The 21,367-nt window shown below is 37.8% G+C and overlaps 1 protein-coding gene across 2 annotated transcripts in view; it reads right to left on the reverse strand.

Moving 5' to 3' along the window:
* EMC2 (ER membrane protein complex subunit 2) overlaps positions 1 to 20,857 on the reverse strand; it is a 44,903-nt gene extending 24,046 nt beyond the window's left edge. For both annotated transcript variants that reach the window (XR_010883273.1, XM_067290240.1), the window contains exons 1-5: positions 20,756 to 20,857; positions 13,554 to 13,667; positions 10,564 to 10,628; positions 5,286 to 5,371; positions 2,408 to 2,465 (exon numbers count right to left, since the gene is read on the reverse strand). Coding sequence is in view for 1 of the 2 variants with exons in the window: in XM_067290240.1 (XP_067146341.1) it covers positions 2,408 to 2,465; positions 5,286 to 5,371; positions 10,564 to 10,628; positions 13,554 to 13,667; positions 20,756 to 20,795 (363 nt within the window). In the remaining variant the exon portion in view is untranslated. The remainder of the gene's footprint in view (positions 1 to 2,407; positions 2,466 to 5,285; positions 5,372 to 10,563; positions 10,629 to 13,553; positions 13,668 to 20,755) is intronic.
* Between the last annotated feature and the right edge of the window lie 510 nt (positions 20,858 to 21,367).

Here is a 21,367-nt window from a genome sequence, read left to right on the forward strand (position 1 = left end):
AGCTTAAAGTGAGATAAAACATTGAGAGGAGGTCATCTTTTTGTAACAAAGAGTACTTCAAATTCTGTCCTAAGAACTGAAATAAAATAATTACTATTATCTCAATTTCAGAATTTTGCATGCAAAAAAAAAAAACTCATACAAAAGTGTGAATGTCCATTACATAATTTGAGTTCAAAGTTCACTTTCCATAATGGAAAAGTCTGCTGCATCTTAAAAATAAATGATTTAAAAAAAATGAAAGAAAACTTTTCCCATGCTTCTCTCTACTTGAAACTGTCGGCTGATGCAAAGTATGATTTTTACATGACTTGTGTGAACAATGTCCATGTTCCACTTACAGCAGTTGCCAAAACGTTTAATATATATAAGCATCTCCATGTGTCAGCACACCAGAAGAAATTGCTGTAAGGTAAGGTGAGTGCCAAGACAAACTCAGCAATGGTTTCTTTTTTAAAATCTTGAAATATTTATTTTCCTACAGCAGCCACATGCATGCATGGAAATAATTAACAGGTAAAAGACACAAAAAATTCTAACATATGACAATTTATCAAAACTTTCTATTTAACTTTCACTCTGCACATGCAAGACTGAGCCAACCTATTCTATAGTTATATAACAAAGAACCTTTGCTCTGCATTTAATAGTCTCTTCACTTCTGTTCTCAGATTTAAAGAAATCCAATAGGTCATGCAGCTGTTCTAATATTTACGTCTTATGCTTCTAAGTATTAACATTTTATGTATCTTTATGATTTTCTAAAGGAGGAAATCCAAATTAGGTAATTGCCATGCATGTTACTTATTTAAATTTATCATTTTGTTTTATAAACTATCCAACAAACCACTTACTCAGATGACGTTAGCCATGTTGAGACAGCTGAAGAGTAAAACTGCCAAAAAATGCACACTTCAAAGATCTGTGGTCTACAGAAGTCATGGCAATATGGTGCTCAATTTTCCACTGGCTTCAGCAGAAGATCATAAAATGTGCACCTAGGTGACCTGTTCTTGTGGCTACACTGTAGATGGTTTCCATCTTGTTTTAGCATGACTTTGAAGACAGCATCTCTAAAACTCTGAGCCATATATTGCTAAAATCCATCAAAATTTACTGCAGACAATGATGCACCTTGTAGTCAAATTCCTACTCAGAAATACCATATACTTCCAAAGGACAACCGCAGACAACTTACATTTGTCTTGCAGAACACAGATCAAGAAGTACAACTTAGGGAGAGTGAAGAAAAAAAAACTGAAAATTTTGAAGAGTTCTTCTGGCCCTTGCACAAACATTTGTTGAGTTAAATCACTGCAAAAAGACACAGACTTTAATCTAACACTGTTGTCTGAGTGCTTAAGTTGGTATTTACATTTTAAAATGTTTCCCTTAAAAATAATTTCCTGTCTTTTCTTTTTTTTATAGTTTAGTTTAAGTGATGGCATTTTATGTATAGCCAGTTCTGGCATACCCTGCCCAGTTATCTGAGTTTCTGTAGGTTATTCATTCCTGAACAACAGACCACACCAAATAAGACTGCAGAAAGGTAGCAGTTCAAAATGCACTGATGAAGGTTTACATGAGACTGTCAAAACATCTAGAATAGCCAAAGTATTATATTTGCATAGATGACTACTCAATAAAGAGATCCAGTTCTTTAAAACCAACCAAGACAGGCAAACATACTCTCAAATGGGCAATGATCAATAATAATCAACTGAAATTGCACCATGTGATATAAAAATATGAAACTCCATGGTTTCTTCATGTTTCCAACTTTACCTTTACTGGAAAAAAAAAAGTATGAATACATTGTTACAAGTTTTTTTAGACTTTCATTTTGGCATCTAATATCTGAAGAAGTCTTATACAACCAGTATTCAAGAAATCCCTAAAAAGTACAGTCTGTCTCAGGTTTTGTTTTGTAAGGTTGGCAAGCTTTACAGCATTCTGATTCAAAAGCTAATAAAGTGTCCCAGATGATAAATCAAAATAACTAAGCAGTTCAAGCACTACCTGAGTGTACTCGTAAGTAAGATTAAGCATTATGAAGACAGACGACACATGGCAGACTATATTGATCCGTTAATACTAAATGTTCAGGGGAAATGGAAAAGCTGAAAAGTCCAATACAAACCCTATCAAGATCACTGGAAAGGTTACAAGTTATAACAATATGTTTTCTAAACTCAGTGTTTAAGCAAACATTAAATCACACCTTCTCTTTATGAGAAGAATCTCATTTGTTCTACGGAAAGTAATGTACAAAGTTATACTAGGAAGTTAAAGGAAACAAATTCAATAATCATACAGCCAGAATGTTTTTCCACAGTGAAACCCACACAATGTTAGCAAAATTTCAAACAATGTAGCACTGTATTTCAGAAAAATCTTTTAAACTTACTGTGTTGGTTGAATCTTCTTGTAAAATTCTATCATATAACTGGATAGCATCATCATACCTGTTGAAAGAAATCAGTCACATTTATTTCTGCTAAGACAGAACTCCTGAATTTCCAGCTATCCTTCCTATACAGTTAATAATACTGCTGTACTTTTCATACTGAATATTGTGAGAGCTATATTTCTGCAAAATTTCTGTTAAGTGAGTGCTGAATATGAACTGCAGTATTTTATGCCACACAGTTAAAAAAAAATAAATCGCAATTCCTTCATGGAATACTATTTCAGCAACAACTTACACATTTTGCACCCAATTTGTTTTACTCCTTTGCCTGTTCTCTCTTTTTCTGTACCTAATAGGTACAACCACCACTTCCCAACTCTCCTCTTCGCCAAAGGAAAGAAACCCAAAAAGTTGAAAGGACATCCAGAATGACAGACTTTTCACTTTTTTCAGGTAAGTTTCTTTTGTTATGACTTAATAAAGTATAAGCAGAAGAGTATAATAGGGAGGTGCATACGAAAGAGTCCAACCCCTACACTACCATAAATCATGAAAGAAAATTTTCCATTATCAGTACATAGGTTTTATTAATTAATTCTGCTACTTGAAGTATGCTAGAAATAGTTTATTGCAGTTGCTATAAATGCTTTAAATCTTCTGGGAAACAGATTTGTGCATTCAGTTAACCATATGAAGAACCCAGACTGGGCAAATAAAACAACTCAGTTCAAAACACATTCGATTATACAGCTATTGTGCTATAACCACATAGCTGGGGCATACTTTGTCTCTCAACGTATAGTCCGACAAGGAATTTTCCAGAGGTACTGCTGACCAAACTTGTTGCTACCCATCCCCTTCTTGCCTTGGACACCCATTTACATACTTACACTGTTCCCCAAGCTGCACTGTGATTTGTAAAACTCAGCTGTCCAGTCCAGATCACCATAAGATATAAAAACAAATGCGAAACAAAGCACAAAAGCAGAAATGAGCAGACGGTGACTGCAGACAACTTAAGCAGAAGTACTGCAAAATGCTGTGTTCATGACCCCTGTTAGTTGCTACTTTAACCAACCTATTTTACAAGCCTGAATACGATGGCCACAATCTCAGCTTTACTGGGTAAAGTTCCAGAATAATCTATTCTTTCTGTTAGTAAGTGATGTCCTCAGTCTGCAAGGCTGTTGTTCACTGTTTCATCTTCCTGCTGAGGAAGGCAGGATCTTATCAGCTCCTGGGAGTCACTCAGACTTTAGCAGAGGAGCACTTCTTCAGCAGAATGTGTCATCACTTCAGCCTAGCAGGTCTCCCTAGGCTTCATTTACAGTCACTGGAGAGAGAGACCTCACAGAGTTCCTGTACCAGGATAGGTTCCTGCACAAGATAACCCAGACATGAAGCCTCTCTTCCACCTCTGAATTCTGGAGGAAACCTATGGAGATAAAACCTCAGCTTTTGTCAATACCCCTGCTCCCCTGATGTTCCAGTCTTGAGGAACTAACCTCACAGAGACATCATGTCAAGAATTTTTATGCACACTTTTGGAAAACTGCAGTTTAATCCCACTTTGTTGCTGAAACAACGCATAACGTTTGTGTAGCAGTCAACTCCCACAAAGATCTCTTTACATGCAGTAACACATTTAATGTAATCACACAAGCCTGAACAGAATCACGATCTTTTGCACTTGTGGACAGGTGTGGGGGAGGGGGAAATCTGCTGCCAATCTCTCACCACCTTCCTACCCTACATCAAATGAAGACAGAAAGAGAGCTAAGTTTAATGGAAATTCTTCAGGGATATGTATTTTATACAAAGCGAGTTTGGAATGTCAAAATTTTAGTTGCCCTCTGGCTGGTCTGGTGCTGGTGGAGTCCAGTTATTTTGATCCAAACAATGGACCTTCACTGGTGGCTGATACCAGATTATATTTTCAGAGTTCAGTTTGCAAGGAAATGGATGAAAAATATCTGCTAAATAGAAAAAAAGCATTTACGGGTTTACTTCTAAATTCCAGTTCCTTCATATCAAGACAGCCCAAAAGCTCCAAATCTCAACAATTAGAAGTGCAGCACAGAACAGATTTGCTAGCATTCAAAGCAACCAGAAACTAAAAGTCCTTCACAAAGTTTTAACTGCCCTCTGCCATATCCAAGATAAGTGCATTAGAAAGGAATGTTGATAAAAAGGATATATCCAAAGAAGAAAGTCAGACAATGAAGGTCAACCTCAAGCCCTGAGGTCATTCCTCTTGAAAAGCTGCAAAGTCCTCAGCTGTTCATTATTTTAATAATTCCTCCTAAATTTGGTAAGTTATAACCCTTCTACAGGTTATTTTAGAAAAGTCAGTCTGCCTTTTAGGTTCTGCTACTCAGTTCTGTATGGCTTTTGAGTAATTTCTGTAAAGAATCCTATAGATTTAATCCTTATTAAATTCTACCAGACCACACTCAGAAAACATGGGAAAAGATGTTCCCTGCTAATTAGGTGCACAGGAGAACAACGAGAACAAAAAGACTGTCAGTGATTTTCAAATGCTGCTCTAGCTCTGCAACATTAAATGTATAGCTTATAGACTTCGCCAAAAAAGTGCCTAGTGTTTTACTGTATAATGACTTATGCTGGAAAGTAACAGATCCTTTTAATCTGTGAAGTCTGATGGAAAGACTGGAAAAATGAACACCGTAGAGTACAAGCAAAAAGGCAATAAAAATGTCTAAGCATTAGAAGATTATCATGCACATTGTTACTTTCTACAAGGAAACTGCACAGCATTGCTTTGCTCTGCTCTTATTATGCTTGAATTACTTTTTAAGAAATAGCAAGTACCTTTTCCAGACAGGAATTACATTTTCTTAAGTTCAGCTTTTACCTTTCCATAGCTTCAAATCTCATTCCAGTTAATCTCTTAACCCTGTGGCTCCCAGGAAACTGCCGCCTTAGTTCTTGAAGACAAAACTATACAAATAAACAAAACCAAAAATATTATTGTGAATATAATTATCCACACAGAAGCTGGGAAAAAAGAAACTGGACTTTTTTTCAAGAACATGAAAGCAAATATAAATTTTTGAAATAAGCAATAAAATGTATTAATAAAGAGAAGTTCAGAAACTGAAACCTTTTAGTCTTAGAAAACTAATTCTAAGAAATATTTTCCATACAAGTCACTAGATGGCCAGGCTTCTTGGAAATAGTTATTTATCTAGAAAATTAAACTCATCTACTAAAAGATTTCTGATACTATTAAAACATGAAGTCTACTTAGTTGCCTCATAACAATACAAAACAGTAAAACCCAAAATAAAGACAGTAAGAGCTTACATGATACTTCTTTAATAAATAGATCTCTTACAATGGAAGAAACTATGCTAATACTACGCACTGTGTTTATTTTTAAAATAAAACTTTGAAATCCAAAGAAAATGTTTGTCACTGGCTTAAATTGAGCCTGCTGGCAGAGGAGGCAAAACATCTAACTGCTGAAATCAATGAGACACCTGGGCTGGATAAAATAAATTCATCACAGGCAGATTTCCCTGGATTAGGGGAAAAGGACATTCAGCAGAGGGACTGGGTCAGAACTTCCCCAAAGCAACCTAACTCTAACCATATCATGAATATGGCTAGATAGCAGTGCAATATTTGTAGCTGATCCATTACTCTACAGTGGAGGGCAGGATGAGCCCCAGGCTCTCCAAAAGAGCAGTGGTATCAGTCATGTTAAAAGCTTCATACAGAACCCTCCTTTTCAAGGCATTTGATACAACTCAGTTTTAAACCTGTTCTTCAGTTCTAAGGGCCTGGTGGAGGCTTAACTACATAGTCTGTTCCATCTCATCACATCCACTGGTCACAGAAAATATATTGACAGATAAGCAAATTGGTAAAAATTACCAGGTTCCCTCTCTGCTTCTGCAGATGAAATAGGTTCCTAGAGCACAGCAAAAAGAAGTACTCACATCTCCCCCAGATAAAAAAGAATACAGAGAGAAGAGAGAGGAAGGAGGCAGTAATCAGTGAGGTAATGTTTAGCCTCAAGTAAGCACAGGCTATTTGCATCATGATCTTGTTAGTACCAATCAACCAAGATCTCAACAACGCAATTTCATGTAACAAAAGACCCAGATTTAATACAGAAACCATCTACTGGCACTTTGAGTGATGGTCAGGTCAAATGCTGCTGCTCTGAGCTACAAATTGTTATAGAAAACCACATGTACTTAGCAGCACATTACATAATCTGAATGAATCTGTGAACATTTTTAAGAGACAGGAAGCTTTCATGAAACTCCAGGGAAGCAGTTTCACTCCAGCTTTTATAATACAAATGTAACCCTCTATTTTTTAAAAAGAACTTTTGCAGACCATAAATCCACCATGTGGTCCAATAATCTGGCTATCCTGAAGGACAATAACTTTCAGAATAAAAGTATGCTCTGTTTTTCTCCAATAAACTTTTTAAAATGTCAAAAATTGTAATATAGAGACTAAACTCCACAATCTGCAGATAGACTGCTGCATCCAGAGAAACTCCATCGACATTACAGAAAAAGAAGATGAAGTAACACTTGAGTGCAGGGGTACTCTGAGACCAGAAACGTTCATGTACAGATCTGACTACATGATCATAATTGAACTGAATAGAGCAACCACGAGGCCAAAACAAACTCCAAGAGCTGAAGACATCTGGCACAATCAAGTGACATGAAAAGCTGTGAGACAGATGTAAACAATCCACTGCAACACTTTCAAAAACAAAAGAAGCCCTCTGCAGAGATAAAATACATTAGGTATATCTTCAAAGGGTTCTGGACTCAGTAGCACCGAATGTCTTTTTTTTTTTTAATTTAATTCGTAATTCCTATAACTGCTTAAGCTAATATTTATTTTTGAAATGTTGCACTTGTTAATAAGAAGTTCTATCTGTTCCTACAGTTAGGACTGGTTCTGCACTATGTCAATAATCTACTTTTGAGATTCTCTCAGAAACTCACCAGTTATAATGACAATCTAATTTATATGTACAACTTTAAGTATTGTTAATTTGCTTTCTGATTTTTTTAGCCAATAAGTTTTTAGCTTTAAAAGTCTGACTTAAATTCTACAACAACAAAGAAGCATAAACTTGAATTTCAGCATGTAAGACATCAGTAGTGCAGGTGCCTGCCAAAAGCAGGTGATTTCACTAAAACATGTGTGTGAAAGACAGAATTGGCTAATTGCAGTGGATGCATGCATTATGCACAATCATTCTGTGCAAGACAAAGAGGACAGCAGTAATAAAAAGAAAAAAGAAAAGCCAGATGAATGATTCTGTGAAAACCATCTTCAGCTCCTCATTTGGAGCAGATAAGACCCATTCCCTTAAGCAAAATGCATCACAGCTGTCAAAAAGCTCACTGCTAAAAAACAGAAGTTCCAGAGCTGTTTGTCTACTTTGGGGCTACAGCTGTAGCAAAAAGCCACATATGATGTTGGCTTGTTTGAATTAACTATTTCTTTATTATAAATCAATCAAATTTAAAAAAAAATGAAGTTTCCCTCTAGGCTTTTAGCCTACTTTCTGAGACGCATAAAATGTTGCACTGTCATCTCAAGCAATATCCCTTAGAGGGCACAAAACTCAAATTCAAAATCTCTGCCAGGGTTAATAAAAACAAATAGCGTTTCACAACTGATCTTTCAACATTGGCTCCCTCAACAACTTCATGAGTCTTCCTAAAAGACCCTCAAAATAAAGATGAAAAATGTTTTCAATATAAATCGGCACACAGAAATACATTTGTTTAAACAGACAGCTATACTAAAACAGTATTTTCTTTTGAGGTACATAAAAATTATCTAAGAAAGGGAAGCTCACTGGGTTCACAACAAGTTCAGTATTTTGTGCTGTATTTTTCAGTGTATTCCATTTTACTATATACATACAGAATTTGAGATAAAGATTTGAGAACTTTCTAGGTCCGTCTACTTTCAAATCGCCCTTCTCCCAGTTACATCCTCTAGTCTGACCCCTTGTGTATCCCAGGCCATTGAGTTTTGCCCAAACAACACAACATGAGGCTCAAAGACTACGTGGTGTCTTGTCATCTTTGGGAGAATAAACTATTGGAAGAACAGTTCTCACAAATGACTTTAACTCTATAAAATGTCTTCTTATTTATTTGGAATAAGCCCAAGATTGTTGACTTTCAGGACACAAATCAACCCCATGTCTTTTCCCAGCCTTTTGTGAAGGACAGATGAAAAGTTCATTAAAATTTGGGTGCAAAACAGTCTTTTGCCTTTTTCAGTTCCTGCCTGCAAAGGAGTAGCTAAGTTTGTGTTTACAGTTTTCATCTAGTGAAAAGGTGTTCCAGTTTTACATTAGCTCATTTTATTTAAATTGCTATTTGTATATATGCAAAAAAATTACATACAAATTGACTATAACTGAATATCCATAAACAATATTTACATTAAAAATCACAGAATAATTTAGGTTGGCAGGGACCTTCAGAGGTCACCTGGGCCCAATCCCCACTCAAAACAGAGCCAACTCCAAAGTCAGAGCAGGAGGCTCGGGGCCATATGCTAATCAAGTTCTGAACCCCTCCAAAGATGGAGATTCCACAGTCTCTCTGGAAAACTTGTTCCAAAGGGTTCACCATCCTGACTGCTAAAAACATTTTCCCAATATCTGTTTGGAATTTCTTTTTGTGCAGCCTGTGTCTGTTGCTCTTGTCTTTGGATCCATCTTTGTACCTTCCCATTAGCATATATTTGAAAACAGCAAGAAGATCCCCCCTTAGTCCTCTCAAGACTTGACAAACCCAGAACTCCCAGCCTTTCCTTATGTGTTATGCACTCCAGCTCCTGAATCATCTTGGTGGTTGTCCACTGGACTTGCTCCAATATGTCAATGTCTTTCTTGTGTTGAGGAGCTCAAAACTGGTACACAGTACTCCAGGGCCAAATACAAAGGAATTACCATTTCCCTCAACCTGCTGACTATGTTGTCGCTAATAAACGCTCTCTCTTCAAATACAACATGGAAAAAAAAAAAAAAAAACAGAAAAGAAGCTCACTAACAATACAGTAGGTTGAGGAATCATCAGTTAAAACTCACAGCATTTATTTGACATTCTTTACCTAATGAGTAAAAGCAAATGCTTTAAAAAGGGAACTTTTCTGACTAACTTGTGAGAGAGAAATTCAAATATAAGAAATGCTCTGTTTACCTAACAGGTATGCCTAACAAGAAAACTATTCCCTACTTTAATTCCATTGGATAGAATTCACCTTAAGCGTTGATCTGTTCAGAGAGAACAGCACCAAGTACTCTGCAGAAAAGTTATTTCATTGACAATCAGTTCCCATACTTGAAACATACTATCTTAAAAACAACTAACAGCAAGGTATTTCTGCCTTTAGGAATCAGACTTGTTTTAAAGGCCAAAAGAAAAAGAATTTCACTGATTTTAACATCTGCAGGTCTCTTTTTTGGCTCACAATTTAAACAGACAAAAAGTTAAAAATGGCTGTGCCACTTCCTCTTCAGGTGATGAGGGAGGATTAAGTGAAAAAAAACAAAATCAGGTAGCTAACAAAAAATAAAACAGTCGTAAGTTTATAATGTGTTCTTGACATTTTAGTAAGAGCAAAAATGGGCACAACCACACTTTTTTCAATTATTACTCATTAATAAGGCTAGAGCATTTGGAATTATATATATTGGCCTTTCTGATGTACCATACGTGCACCTAACTGTACGACTCCTTGTCTGTGATGATAGCCAACATGACAAATAATATGATATGCATGACATGACATTTTACCCCAAAACATTCCAAAAAAACAATATAATTTGAGAGGTTTTCAATAAACAAACATTCCCTGTACAATATGGCAACTTTAGTATTATTCTTGACATTTAGCCCATACCAGAGTAGCTGTAAATATTTTCATGGCTATTGGAAGAGACATGATCTGTCTAAACAAAAGTTACACATTAGAGAAGGTGGGTGGAGGAGGTTTCTTCCCCACAGTGTATTTCTTGATATTCTAAAAGTCCAAGATATGGAGTTTGGAATATCCTATAACTATCTGGAAGAGATTCCCAGGAAGAAAACTTAAGGTTTGAGGGAAAAGTCAACTTGAAAACTTACCAATGCCAAATCATCTCGACTGCAGTCCAGGGCAGCAATCATCACCTGTTCATATATTATCCAAACTGGACACAAAGGAAACATTAAATGCAGATAACTGATTTTTTAAGATAATGGGAAACACCTAAAATGTAAATAAGATTAATGAATTTTGTCTCTGTATACTTTTCCCCTTCCACTCCTGTGGACCATGACTGAAAAAGGGACGTTTTAACAAACTGCTGGAATTAATTAAAAATACATTTAAGCAGTTTTATTGCTTTTAGTAACATAAAGTACCTTTTGACATCTTGAAAGGCAAAAAGCTCTAATTCTCTGCTTTTCCTAACATTATATCTACAGTTTTCTAAACAGATCTCCATTAGGACCTGCTCTCTGATCAGACCTGTAGAATAGCCATTTGGGCTAGAAAGAAAACAAATTTCCTTAACTGTTTCACTGCCAAAACTCCTATAAACATTGCTTTCTTCCTGGAGTTGGACAATTTCTCTAAATCAATGACAGATTATGTTATCCCTATTTTAGCTCTACTGAGTTCTTGAATGTAAGGAACTCAGAAATGTAGCTATACAGCAAAGATGGGTTATGGCAGAAGGAAACATATCATGTGAGTACTGCAAGCACCAAGTGTTCTCAATTCCTGTAAGTTGAATTGGGGTACTCAATACATCACAGAACCAAACCAGAAGCAAATATCTTCCAAAATAAAGAAAGCAAATAACAAAGGCCCTCGCAACCTTTTTTCAAACATACATTCTATTATATGAGTTTCCACTATTTTTAAAAAGAGACTATTCTTTCTTTCTAAATATATAAAAGAACTGACACGTGCCTTAATTTGTCTGTAACCTGTTTTCCCCACTGAACAATTTGTAAGAGATGTACTCTATTGTTATAATATAATTTATACAATTTTTTCACGAACATGAAAACGCATGCATCAGGTACAAAATACAAATAACATACATAAATATACAAGGCAATTTATAGAGCTACCCAAATAATCTACCCTCTTCCATTCATTATTTTCCCTTCTATACGCATCCCGAAATTAATCATTACAACATCCGGATATTTTCTGAAAGCACATCAAACAACAAGACCAACATCCATCATATATGATGATTCCTTTACCTTTCATTGCTACCCAAGAATTCTAGGTACACTATCTTTCTTTTTTCTAAATGGTATATGGTTTCCATTCCTGATATTTCTTTTTCAAAAATTAAAATGAACAAATATTTAAATAAATTTCAGATACTTTTATGCATTTTCTAAGAAGCTTAGGAACACTGCAGCTAATTTATCTAATAAATCCTAAACACCAACTTTATGAAAGAATATGATACATATATTTTGAAAAGAAGGACAAAGACAACACTGACAAGAAGGGAACAAGAAGGACCAACTGGGGCCGAGTTACTGAGGACACTGTTTTAGAAGGGCAGTGGCAAGATCTGAGAGGAACATCAAGCTCCTAGAGCATTCCATACTAACATACAATTCTCAAATTCCTAACAATGTTGTAATAATAAAGTAAAATCAAAGTTAGCTTTCAGAGTTTTTCTAAAGCAGGGGGGAAAACTGTGATAATTCTTTTGCAGGGTGCCGTATTAAAACCAGCCAGACAGTCTAAAAACAAGTACATTTGTCACAGTTAAAATGTAAGACCCCCATGTGCAATATCTACTTTAGGTACTGAATCTCCATATCTACTTCATGACTCATTGATATGCACAGAAGTGTCTGTGACACAATGTTATTCGGGTAGATTATCAACATATTTATATCCCAAAATCATAATATTTGCAGTGACCAATGTCACAAGTTCCCTAGCACTAAAAGTACTCCAAAACAGACTTACAGTGCAGAATATGCTAGACAGAACCACAATAAAATATCACTATAAAGAGAATCATATCTACAGAACCCAAGATTAAATACTAAAAGATTCTTCATCTGATAAGAATATGAAGTAAAGTATACTTCTGCAATAATTATGTGGATTTTAATTCCTGGAACGCTGTATGAAGCCAAGTATTTGAAATTAAAATTAACTTACCAAAGCTGAACAAACAGTTAGTCACACAGAATACTGTAACTTACATTAGTAAATACAATGCATTATTGAGGCTGCTAAAATCCAGTGACTACATAATAGCTGTTAATGAAAATAAAAGAATTACAAGAAAAATATACAGTCTGTATTAAGTTATCCAAATTATAAAAGAAGGAAACACGAAGAAAGAGGAATGAGCATTAAAAAAAAAAAAAGGGCCTGTGTGACATTAATATGCAAACTTACAACTACACTCTTGATAGAGTATTTTGTTATACTTTATATTTTATTTCATGCTTACAGAAAAGTGTGCTATTGTATTGTTGTGACATGTTTCTAAACAATTCTCTTTTCATATGAGACATTATATGCCAAGTTTCTGTCTACCAAGAATTAGTATAATGTAGTTAAAATCCCCTGAAAATAATAATTTTATGGATGGCAGAAACCTAGACTTACCTTCAAATACAGTATCACAAATGTAATGCTATAAGAAAAACAGCCTTAATATTAATTCTTGCAGTACATATGACTTAAACTAAGGAATAGCTTTCTCTCTTATAAAAAGATACTTTTCAACTTTTGCCATGCTGTTGAAGAACATGAAATCAGTTGAAGGACAGCTAGATAACAGATTAACGCCAAGTTTTCACATAATGGTCTAACTACTAACATGCCAACTAAGGGTTCAACCAGGTAACTTTTCCATCTATTTTCACTGCACCCCATATTTGGGAAAGAAATCAAGGCTGGGAATTCAGGCAGCCTATTAAACTAAGGAAGCAACATATATTTAATCAACATCAGCAGACAGAGAAAAGCTACACAGAAGTATAATAAGCAGACTGAAAGAAGAAAACAGAATAAACAAAACCAGACACGTGCAATAAAAGCTAAAACGATGGAAGTTTTTAAAATAATGTGTACTTACTGTCATCTCCAAGCTTAGATGCATATTCATTAATTAACTCTTCTCCCACATCCACTATCTGTTCACTGTTTCGGTAGTTTTCTTCCCTCCATTTCCTCATTTTATCACGCATATCTGAGGGGGGGGTCAAAAGAAAATACTGAGATTTCCAAAGAGTAACAGAATTTGGATTTTATGTCTGGAAAATAAGTATCTGAAGAACGGTTTTAGAGAGGGCAGTAGATCTGAGAAAATGACTTCCACTAATACTAAAAATCTACCTGCGGACAGACAGATGCACCTGGCTTCTGAAACAGCATCAAACCTTGCCTTTGTGCTAATATATATATATATATATATATATATATAAAAAATCGATTCAGCTTCTGAATTTGTAGGCTATAAGGTTAATAACATATGCAGAAATCCCTGATTTCTCTTTAGCCAACAAATAATAAAATTTAACAGACATTACTCATTGTTAGGAAAAACAGGCTTCAAGAGTTCAAGGAGTTTTATACTTATATTTGCAAACCATACCAAAATTGCTTTATCTTTTCCAGATGAATAAATTCTCACTCAGAGAAAGTATCAGAAGAACTATGAGAACTCTTTTGCCTCTCATTTGTACCAGTGCAAATAAAATGCTGTAAAATTCCATCCTAGAAAGAACCAGCACACTCCTATGGACAGGAGTACCAGGAAAGACGGGCACACCAGTGAAGGCTTTCTTCAGCAGGGGAGGGCCCAAAGGCATGAAGACTATCATTCCTTATCTAGCTAAGAGAGAAAAAACAGCTTCTTTTAGCATGAGGACTTTTGTTTGCTTGCAGTTCTAGGACTACATTTATTATGAACCAGATCTCCTGAACAGCAGGGCATACTCATCTAGAGAGCACTAACTAGACTAGGTTTTATTTATCTCTGAAATGCAAAATTATTAATAATATAATTTTATATGAGTCCCATATACTAGAACAAAAGGTTAAGGGAATATAAAGAGAATAGTTTTCAATATTATATAGTGTTTTTACTAATATGAAGGTACCGTGAAAACTGTTGCCAATTTTTTTTTTTTTTTTACCTTTACAACAGCTGGAAAAACAAACACAAACATAGATCTAAATACTGTCAGTTTTTCTTGCACTTCAAAATGCACAGTTTAACATAACTGACAGTTTAAAATTATGCACAGAACTTTCTTCCATCTATTTGAAGTGATCTCAGATCACTCATAAAACTGTTACTGTGCTATATTTTGTATTCTGAAATTCAACCAAAACCACCACAGGGTTATGTTTCATATGCATGAGTAAAGTCAAATGGTTCTAGACACACGATGATCCCTGGAAATTCCAAGTTAGACAGCAAGAATGTGAGAGAACACGAACACTCACAAAAACTGACAAGTTACGTACATAAAAAATAAGTCATCTGATTTTTACCTACTCATTTACTTGGAAATTACCAACGCCTCCATTCCAGTGCAATTCCAAATGCAACTGTGTCCAAGTAATTTATTAATAGAATGCATGTCTACCACTCATCATCTAATTACAGAATTTACGGGGGGGGGGGGGGGGGGGCAAAAACCAGCAGGAGAGGCATAGTACATCAGTGTATGACTGAAAAGCAGAACACACAAACAGATGTTCTCATTCAGGTGCATCTGTCAAAAGGCTCATTAGTTTTAGAAATACTGAATTCCCTATAACAGGCAGAAGAAAATGCTAAAATTTACAGTAAAACTTATGGGATTTTTTTTTTAAACAATGTTCTCAAACTTAATGAATTTTTACTAAGAAAGCCTTCACAGAAGTCAGCCAATAATAATTCAAGTCTTGGAGACAAATCTACATATATTATGCAATACAAGGTTCGGCAATAGCAAGCTGGGATTTTAGAAAAAAATAGTTAAAGAAATGACTAACTTTAATTACAATTACACCTCTATCATATATATATAGGTGGGTCTTGAGCAACTGACATATCTGCTTTAGTCTTGGATTTTTTTAAAATAGCAAGCTATGCATAAATAAATCAAAGTGTTATAAGCTCAAAGGAACAGGCACACTTGCCAAGATATTCATTGATCCCTAAAAATATACAAATAATGTGTAGAAAGCCAAAAGAAATAACCTGTATTTTATTTTTGTTTCTGCTCAGGTTTCAGTTAATTTGGCCTGAGCAACTAGACAGTAAGTAACTTTTATAATTATTTATATTTCGATTGTTGGTTTAGATGAAATACAGTTTTCAAGTCCTTAGTATCTAAAACCACCTGATGAAATGAAATCAAGGTAGTTATCCCTATTAGTTGAGACATACGTTACACACTTGAAAACACTACCTTGACATCTGACAACCGTTACCGTGGTCAGTGAGGCAGGGATTCAGTAACCAGCACATTGCTAGAGCTCATTTTTATATCATTCTTCAATTGCAGACACCCAATATTCCACCACCCCTCAGTTCCACCCACACCCAACTTACAAAAGGGGAAATAAATAAATGAACATAAAAGCCCCACCAAGCCACCAATTCGACAAGCTGACCTGAGCCCGCACTGTGTGTCATGGCTGGGCTCCGGCTCGGTTCAGATCTCCAGCCCGCTGTCTCCACCCAAACACGTGGCCAGTAACTTGCAAGTATAGCAAGAGGCAACAGAAACCCAGCTGGACAACACTGATGCCGCCTCTAACTGTAACAAAGTGGCCTGAGCTAAAATTTCAGGATCTCACCTTTGCCTGTTGCAATCACATTACTTCATATTTAAAATCTGGAGTAAACTGATCTGTCCCCAATTACAACAAAAATCAGGAATACACAGAAGCGAGCAAACACAGCATGGAACACAACAAATACTTTCATCAACATTTAAGTGTACACGGATTATGAAAGACAAAGTGTTGGACTCAGTTTTCTATTTAGTGGAGTCTTTTCTTAGAAAGTAAATGTGAACGCAGTTTTTAAGTCCTTCCTTTAAGGAAGGAAGCAATTTGTCATATAAAGTGGACTCTAATAACTAGAGACATGATAATTAGAAATGTTCCTCTTCAAAATTCATTCGGGATTTTCTCTTTGTTATACATGACATTTCCTCATGCATGTGTTTGCAAGAAAATGGCCTTGAATATACAGTTTAATTTGATTTTATTAAACATTTTTATGATATATACACAAATTACAAAGAATCCTAAAAAAAAGTCTCATGTGAACACGTAACAAAAACTCCTAATGTAATACTACTTAAGTAGTGCAATTTTTAATCTAAAAAATAGTAATACTGATTTACTGATCCCGAAAATCTGTGTAAAGTCAAGAATATAGCCATCAAGAAAGCTACCCAAAATCTGGCAAAATAATCTCCTGACTTGCATTCCACTTATGTTAAAAGAAATTTAGTTTAGAGAATATGACATTTCTCTTTTTGGTTTTGATACCCCATGAAGAATTATTGATTAGAGAAAGAGTTACCCTGACAGCACTCAGAGATCTCCAGAAAGCATGTCTATCATTAACTGAAAGGCACAGCTTCATTTTAGCTGCACTTGGCATGTTAAAACAATTGTGCTTCTGTGCAAGCAAGAGAAGGAAAGAAAACTTGGTTTATTTTGTCCAATTCTGACAAGACATCAGACAAGTTTTACTGTGAAAGCCAACTGTTACTTTATTTAGTTTCAACAATCATGACTGCTTCTTGTTTGCCAATCAATCTAATTCTGCACACGCAGACCAACTTCTGTGGGAACACAACCAGTTCCTAAAATTATAGAGGTGTCTTTTTTTAAAATATTTCCACGCATGGGCCAAATTCATCTTTAATGTATCACTGAAATCATGTCAAATGTTTATCAATAGCAAGAAAAGTTGGAAACAAATCCAAACAGGCCAGATGCACGCCAATGGTGTTGCATTACTTAGATTGACAATATCTATCAAGTTCTACACGGCTTAAGAGGTTCCTAGAAGAGACTGTACATCACCAGTTACTGCCAATATGATAAATCTGCAATATCACGCTTCTTTGCCAGACAGCAATTTCTGGCTCTCTGTCACTATACAGTTTCTAATTCTCCAAGTTCTCCATTAGGGACTAGGACACAACACTGCTGGGATCATAACACTAATGAACAGCCTCGTTGTACTAGGGATCTGTAAAAGTGCATGTGGAGTACAGCGAAAAAGCCTTCTTCTCTGAGAAGAGTTTGTTGCAGGAATTTGTTCATTTTTACTCTATTTTGCATCTCTTAAAGCATGACAGAAGAATATAATGTTTCAAATGTGTGTTCTCTAGAGCAGAGACAGCTGTGGTACCAAAGACAATCTTCAAGGTTTTCCCCAACATGCCAACTGATTCTTTCATTTGAAGGTAAACTGGAAGATATCAACTTAAAAAATTGGTATGACAAAACACCCTGACTAGTCCTCAAAAATTTTCATGTTCAGTATACCCCTAGGCAAAAACACGCACCTTGCACAGTGCTGCAAATGTCAGTTAAAACTCTTGAAAATTGAATATTCCAAGAGAGTAGGGCACTCACCCAAGCAAAGTCCAAAAGCAATAAGCTGGGGCATCCTCTCCCTTCTTGGTCACAACCTTCAGATTACAGAATAAAGGCAGCGACTCTGCAAAACTGTCAGCCAAAACAAGGTTGGGCTAATTATACAGGGAGCGTATCCACAAAACATGCTACTGGTCCTGTGAAAAAAATCTTACTTCTCTTCCCAATCACTGACACTTTAAGCAGCAGGGAAAAAAAAATCATCTCTCTGATGTAATTTTTGTAGCAACTTATATTCAAATAAAGTAAAAACTGAAAAATATAGCCAAACTTATTTAGGCAGTGTGACTTGACATGTTTAAATTACTCCCTGGATCATAAATGCTTACCAATTTTTTTTTTTCCAAAGAGACCATATTAATATTTGGTCTGGTTTTAAGGATCTGTTTCCAGTATTTGTATTAATAAATCAAATAAAGGGCCTAAAACAGGCCATTGTCACTAACTGGCCAATGTCAACTTATCTTTTTCAAAACTGATAGCTTTTTTTTCAGTTAAAGTACCGCAACATTGGCACTGTCATTTCTTGATTTCTTAGAAGCCTTTTTTTCAGAAGTTTTTTTTTTTTTTTTTACAGCAACTTTTGGGAAGGCCTAAAAATAAACCTAATAATGCTACGCAGACACACACACAGACACAGACACAAACACACACCCCTTTCATTCCCATATATTGGCCTGCCTGCTCTCTATTCAAGTTCAGCTTCACAACCAGTACACCTTCTCATAAGATATATAAAAACACACACATAATCTTTTCCTAAAGTACTAGATTAATCTAATGACATCACCATAATGCACCATACACGCTGGCAAGCAAACTCGCTTTTTCATCCTTAATTATTCAGTTACAGTGATATTTATTTCAGTATCAGATACAATGTTTTCTGATATTAATGCAATTCCAACTGAAAACTGAGTATTTCAAATTCCATTTTGTGCTGCTTTGGAGTCCACTAGAAGAAGTTACACGACAGACAGAACGGGCACTATTTCTGATGTGCATGTTACTGACATCTGCTAAAATACCTCCCATGCAATATTCCTTCTCTTTCCCCACATTACAAAACCAAAGTAATCAATAATAATTTATGTTCAGGAAATCATTCTGTTAACTCTTTTTTCTTCCCCCACTTCTTCATGGATTAACAGTAAACAAATAAATAAAAAACATCACGCAGCTTCCCTCTGTCAATGCACTGTCTTCCCTACTATATAATGTTTGTAACACAGCGGACCATTTATCTTTAGGTCCCTCTTTTATGTCCAAAATTACAGACAAGCATTAACTTATTTCTGATATGAGACTTCAATGGGCTTGAGTGCTGTATGAACCAGCATTTGGACAAGGAGGTGTGAGAACAAACTGCTTATGAAAGAAGAACCACTCAGAATTTCGGGTAAACCACATTAGGTATTACTACAAAAAAAAAAAAAATTGCACTAAGATCAAATGGATACACAAAGATTTAAGAAGCAGGATTTTCAAAAACTTTTATGTCACTTCAGAGTTTCTGAGTGTTCCTCCACAAATTCTCATGACTGAGTTTTAGAGAAACATCAGACAATGTTCAGGTACTCCATACAGGCTTTCTGAACAGACTGAAGGATACCGGCTATGTTATCCTAAATCTTGACTTGTTATCCCTCCACTTTTAAGACTTCAACTAAAAGGATTGAGCAAGAGCAGATGCATCTAGTGTTGACGTAGTTTATCCCAGCAAAAATGTTCTCTTCCAGTAAAATATATACTAGATCGCCAAAGTACTCCGAGAAAAGGGTTGTCCAATCACTCTGCTTTCGTGTTGGTATTACACATTCATACCTACCCTCAAAGTGATTTAACTTTACCAGAAAATATTTTTACCATGGAATAAACAAGAACTTAGGGGCTATGGAAGAAGACAAAGACAAAAAAACACTATTACATTTGAAACTGAATCACTGGCTTCCTCCTTCCTCAGCAATAGTGATGGAAAGGGAAAGCGGGTTTCTATCTGGCCGGGCCGCTTTGTCCCAGAGCGGGTCTCTTGCAGGTGCGCTGATGCTGCCGACCCGCGAACGCCTCAGCCGCGCACCTCCCCCAGGGAGAGCTGCGGGGGGGTAACAGAAACGCCCAGCCTGCACACGCAGTGCCACGATCAGCGAGAAAAACGCTGTTTTTCTGAACTGCCGTTCCTAGAGGCATAACGGCCTTTAAAAAAAAAAAAAAAGAGTAGGGAAGGAAGGCTTAGAGAGTGTTTATAGAAAACCTCAGCAGGGAGAGCGGCGAGCTGCGGGACACGGAGGCACCGAAGGCCGCAGGCTGCTTTCAGCAAGAAGCGGCGCCACGACCCCGCCGCCGCCGCGGGGCCAAGGCCGGGGCCGGGAGCCCCGGGAGAGGCGCCCGCCGGGCCGGGCCGGGCCGGGCCAGACCCCGCGCGGCTCCCCGGTGCCTGCGAGCAGACAGGGCTGTTCCGCCACCACCGCAGCGGCCCGGCCCGGCCCGGCCCGGCCGGGGGGTCGCCGCAACCGCCGCCGTCGTCCCCCGCGGGCCGCGCCGCCCGGCGGGGCCGCCGCCGTCGGGAGCCCGCGGGGCCGGCCGGCCTGCTGCGGGGCCTGCGGGCGCAGGGGCCGGGCCGGGCCGGGCGGCCGCCCGCCCGCCGCGCCGCTGCGTTACCTTCCCAGGTCACGTCGTACATCTCCGAGACCTTCGCCATCTTGCCGGCCGCCCGCGTGACGCGCCGCCGTGACGGCGCCGGCCCTCATTGGCGGGGAGGCGGCGGCGGCGGCCGGGCCGCGCTGCCCGCCGCGCCTGCCCTCGCCGGGCGGAGACGCGCAGGGCCTGATGCCGCGCCCGGGCGGAGCGGGCTTGGCCAGGCCGCAGAGCGCAGACCTGGGCACTTTTCCCGCCGTAGCCTGGCGGGGGCTTTTCACCTCCGGGAGCGCAGTGCCGGGGCGGAGGCCTGGCCGCGCCAGGCCGCGGGCGGGCACCCGGCAGAGGCGCCCCCAAAGCAGCCCGGGCCCCCGGAGCCTGCTTAGCATAAACACAGCGACCTTCACGCTTCAGTCATAAGCGGCAGCAGTGTTAAAGCGCTGCCGGTTCAAACGCGGGACCTGCCGTGCGGGGTTGGATCCTGGGTCCATCCTGGGTTCGGCTGCCTGCAGTGGCCACAGATGATGCCGAGGGGAAAATAAAAGACCGGGCAAGCATAAAGCAGGGCCCTCCGGGCCCCAGCGATAGCTAGCTCTGGGACGTCCAGTGGCAAAGGTAGCGTTAATAGTTGTATAT

This window comes from Apteryx mantelli, chromosome 2 (assembly GCF_036417845.1).
Source record: "Apteryx mantelli isolate bAptMan1 chromosome 2, bAptMan1.hap1, whole genome shotgun sequence".
Taxonomy (NCBI): Eukaryota; Metazoa; Chordata; class Aves; order Apterygiformes; family Apterygidae; genus Apteryx; species Apteryx mantelli.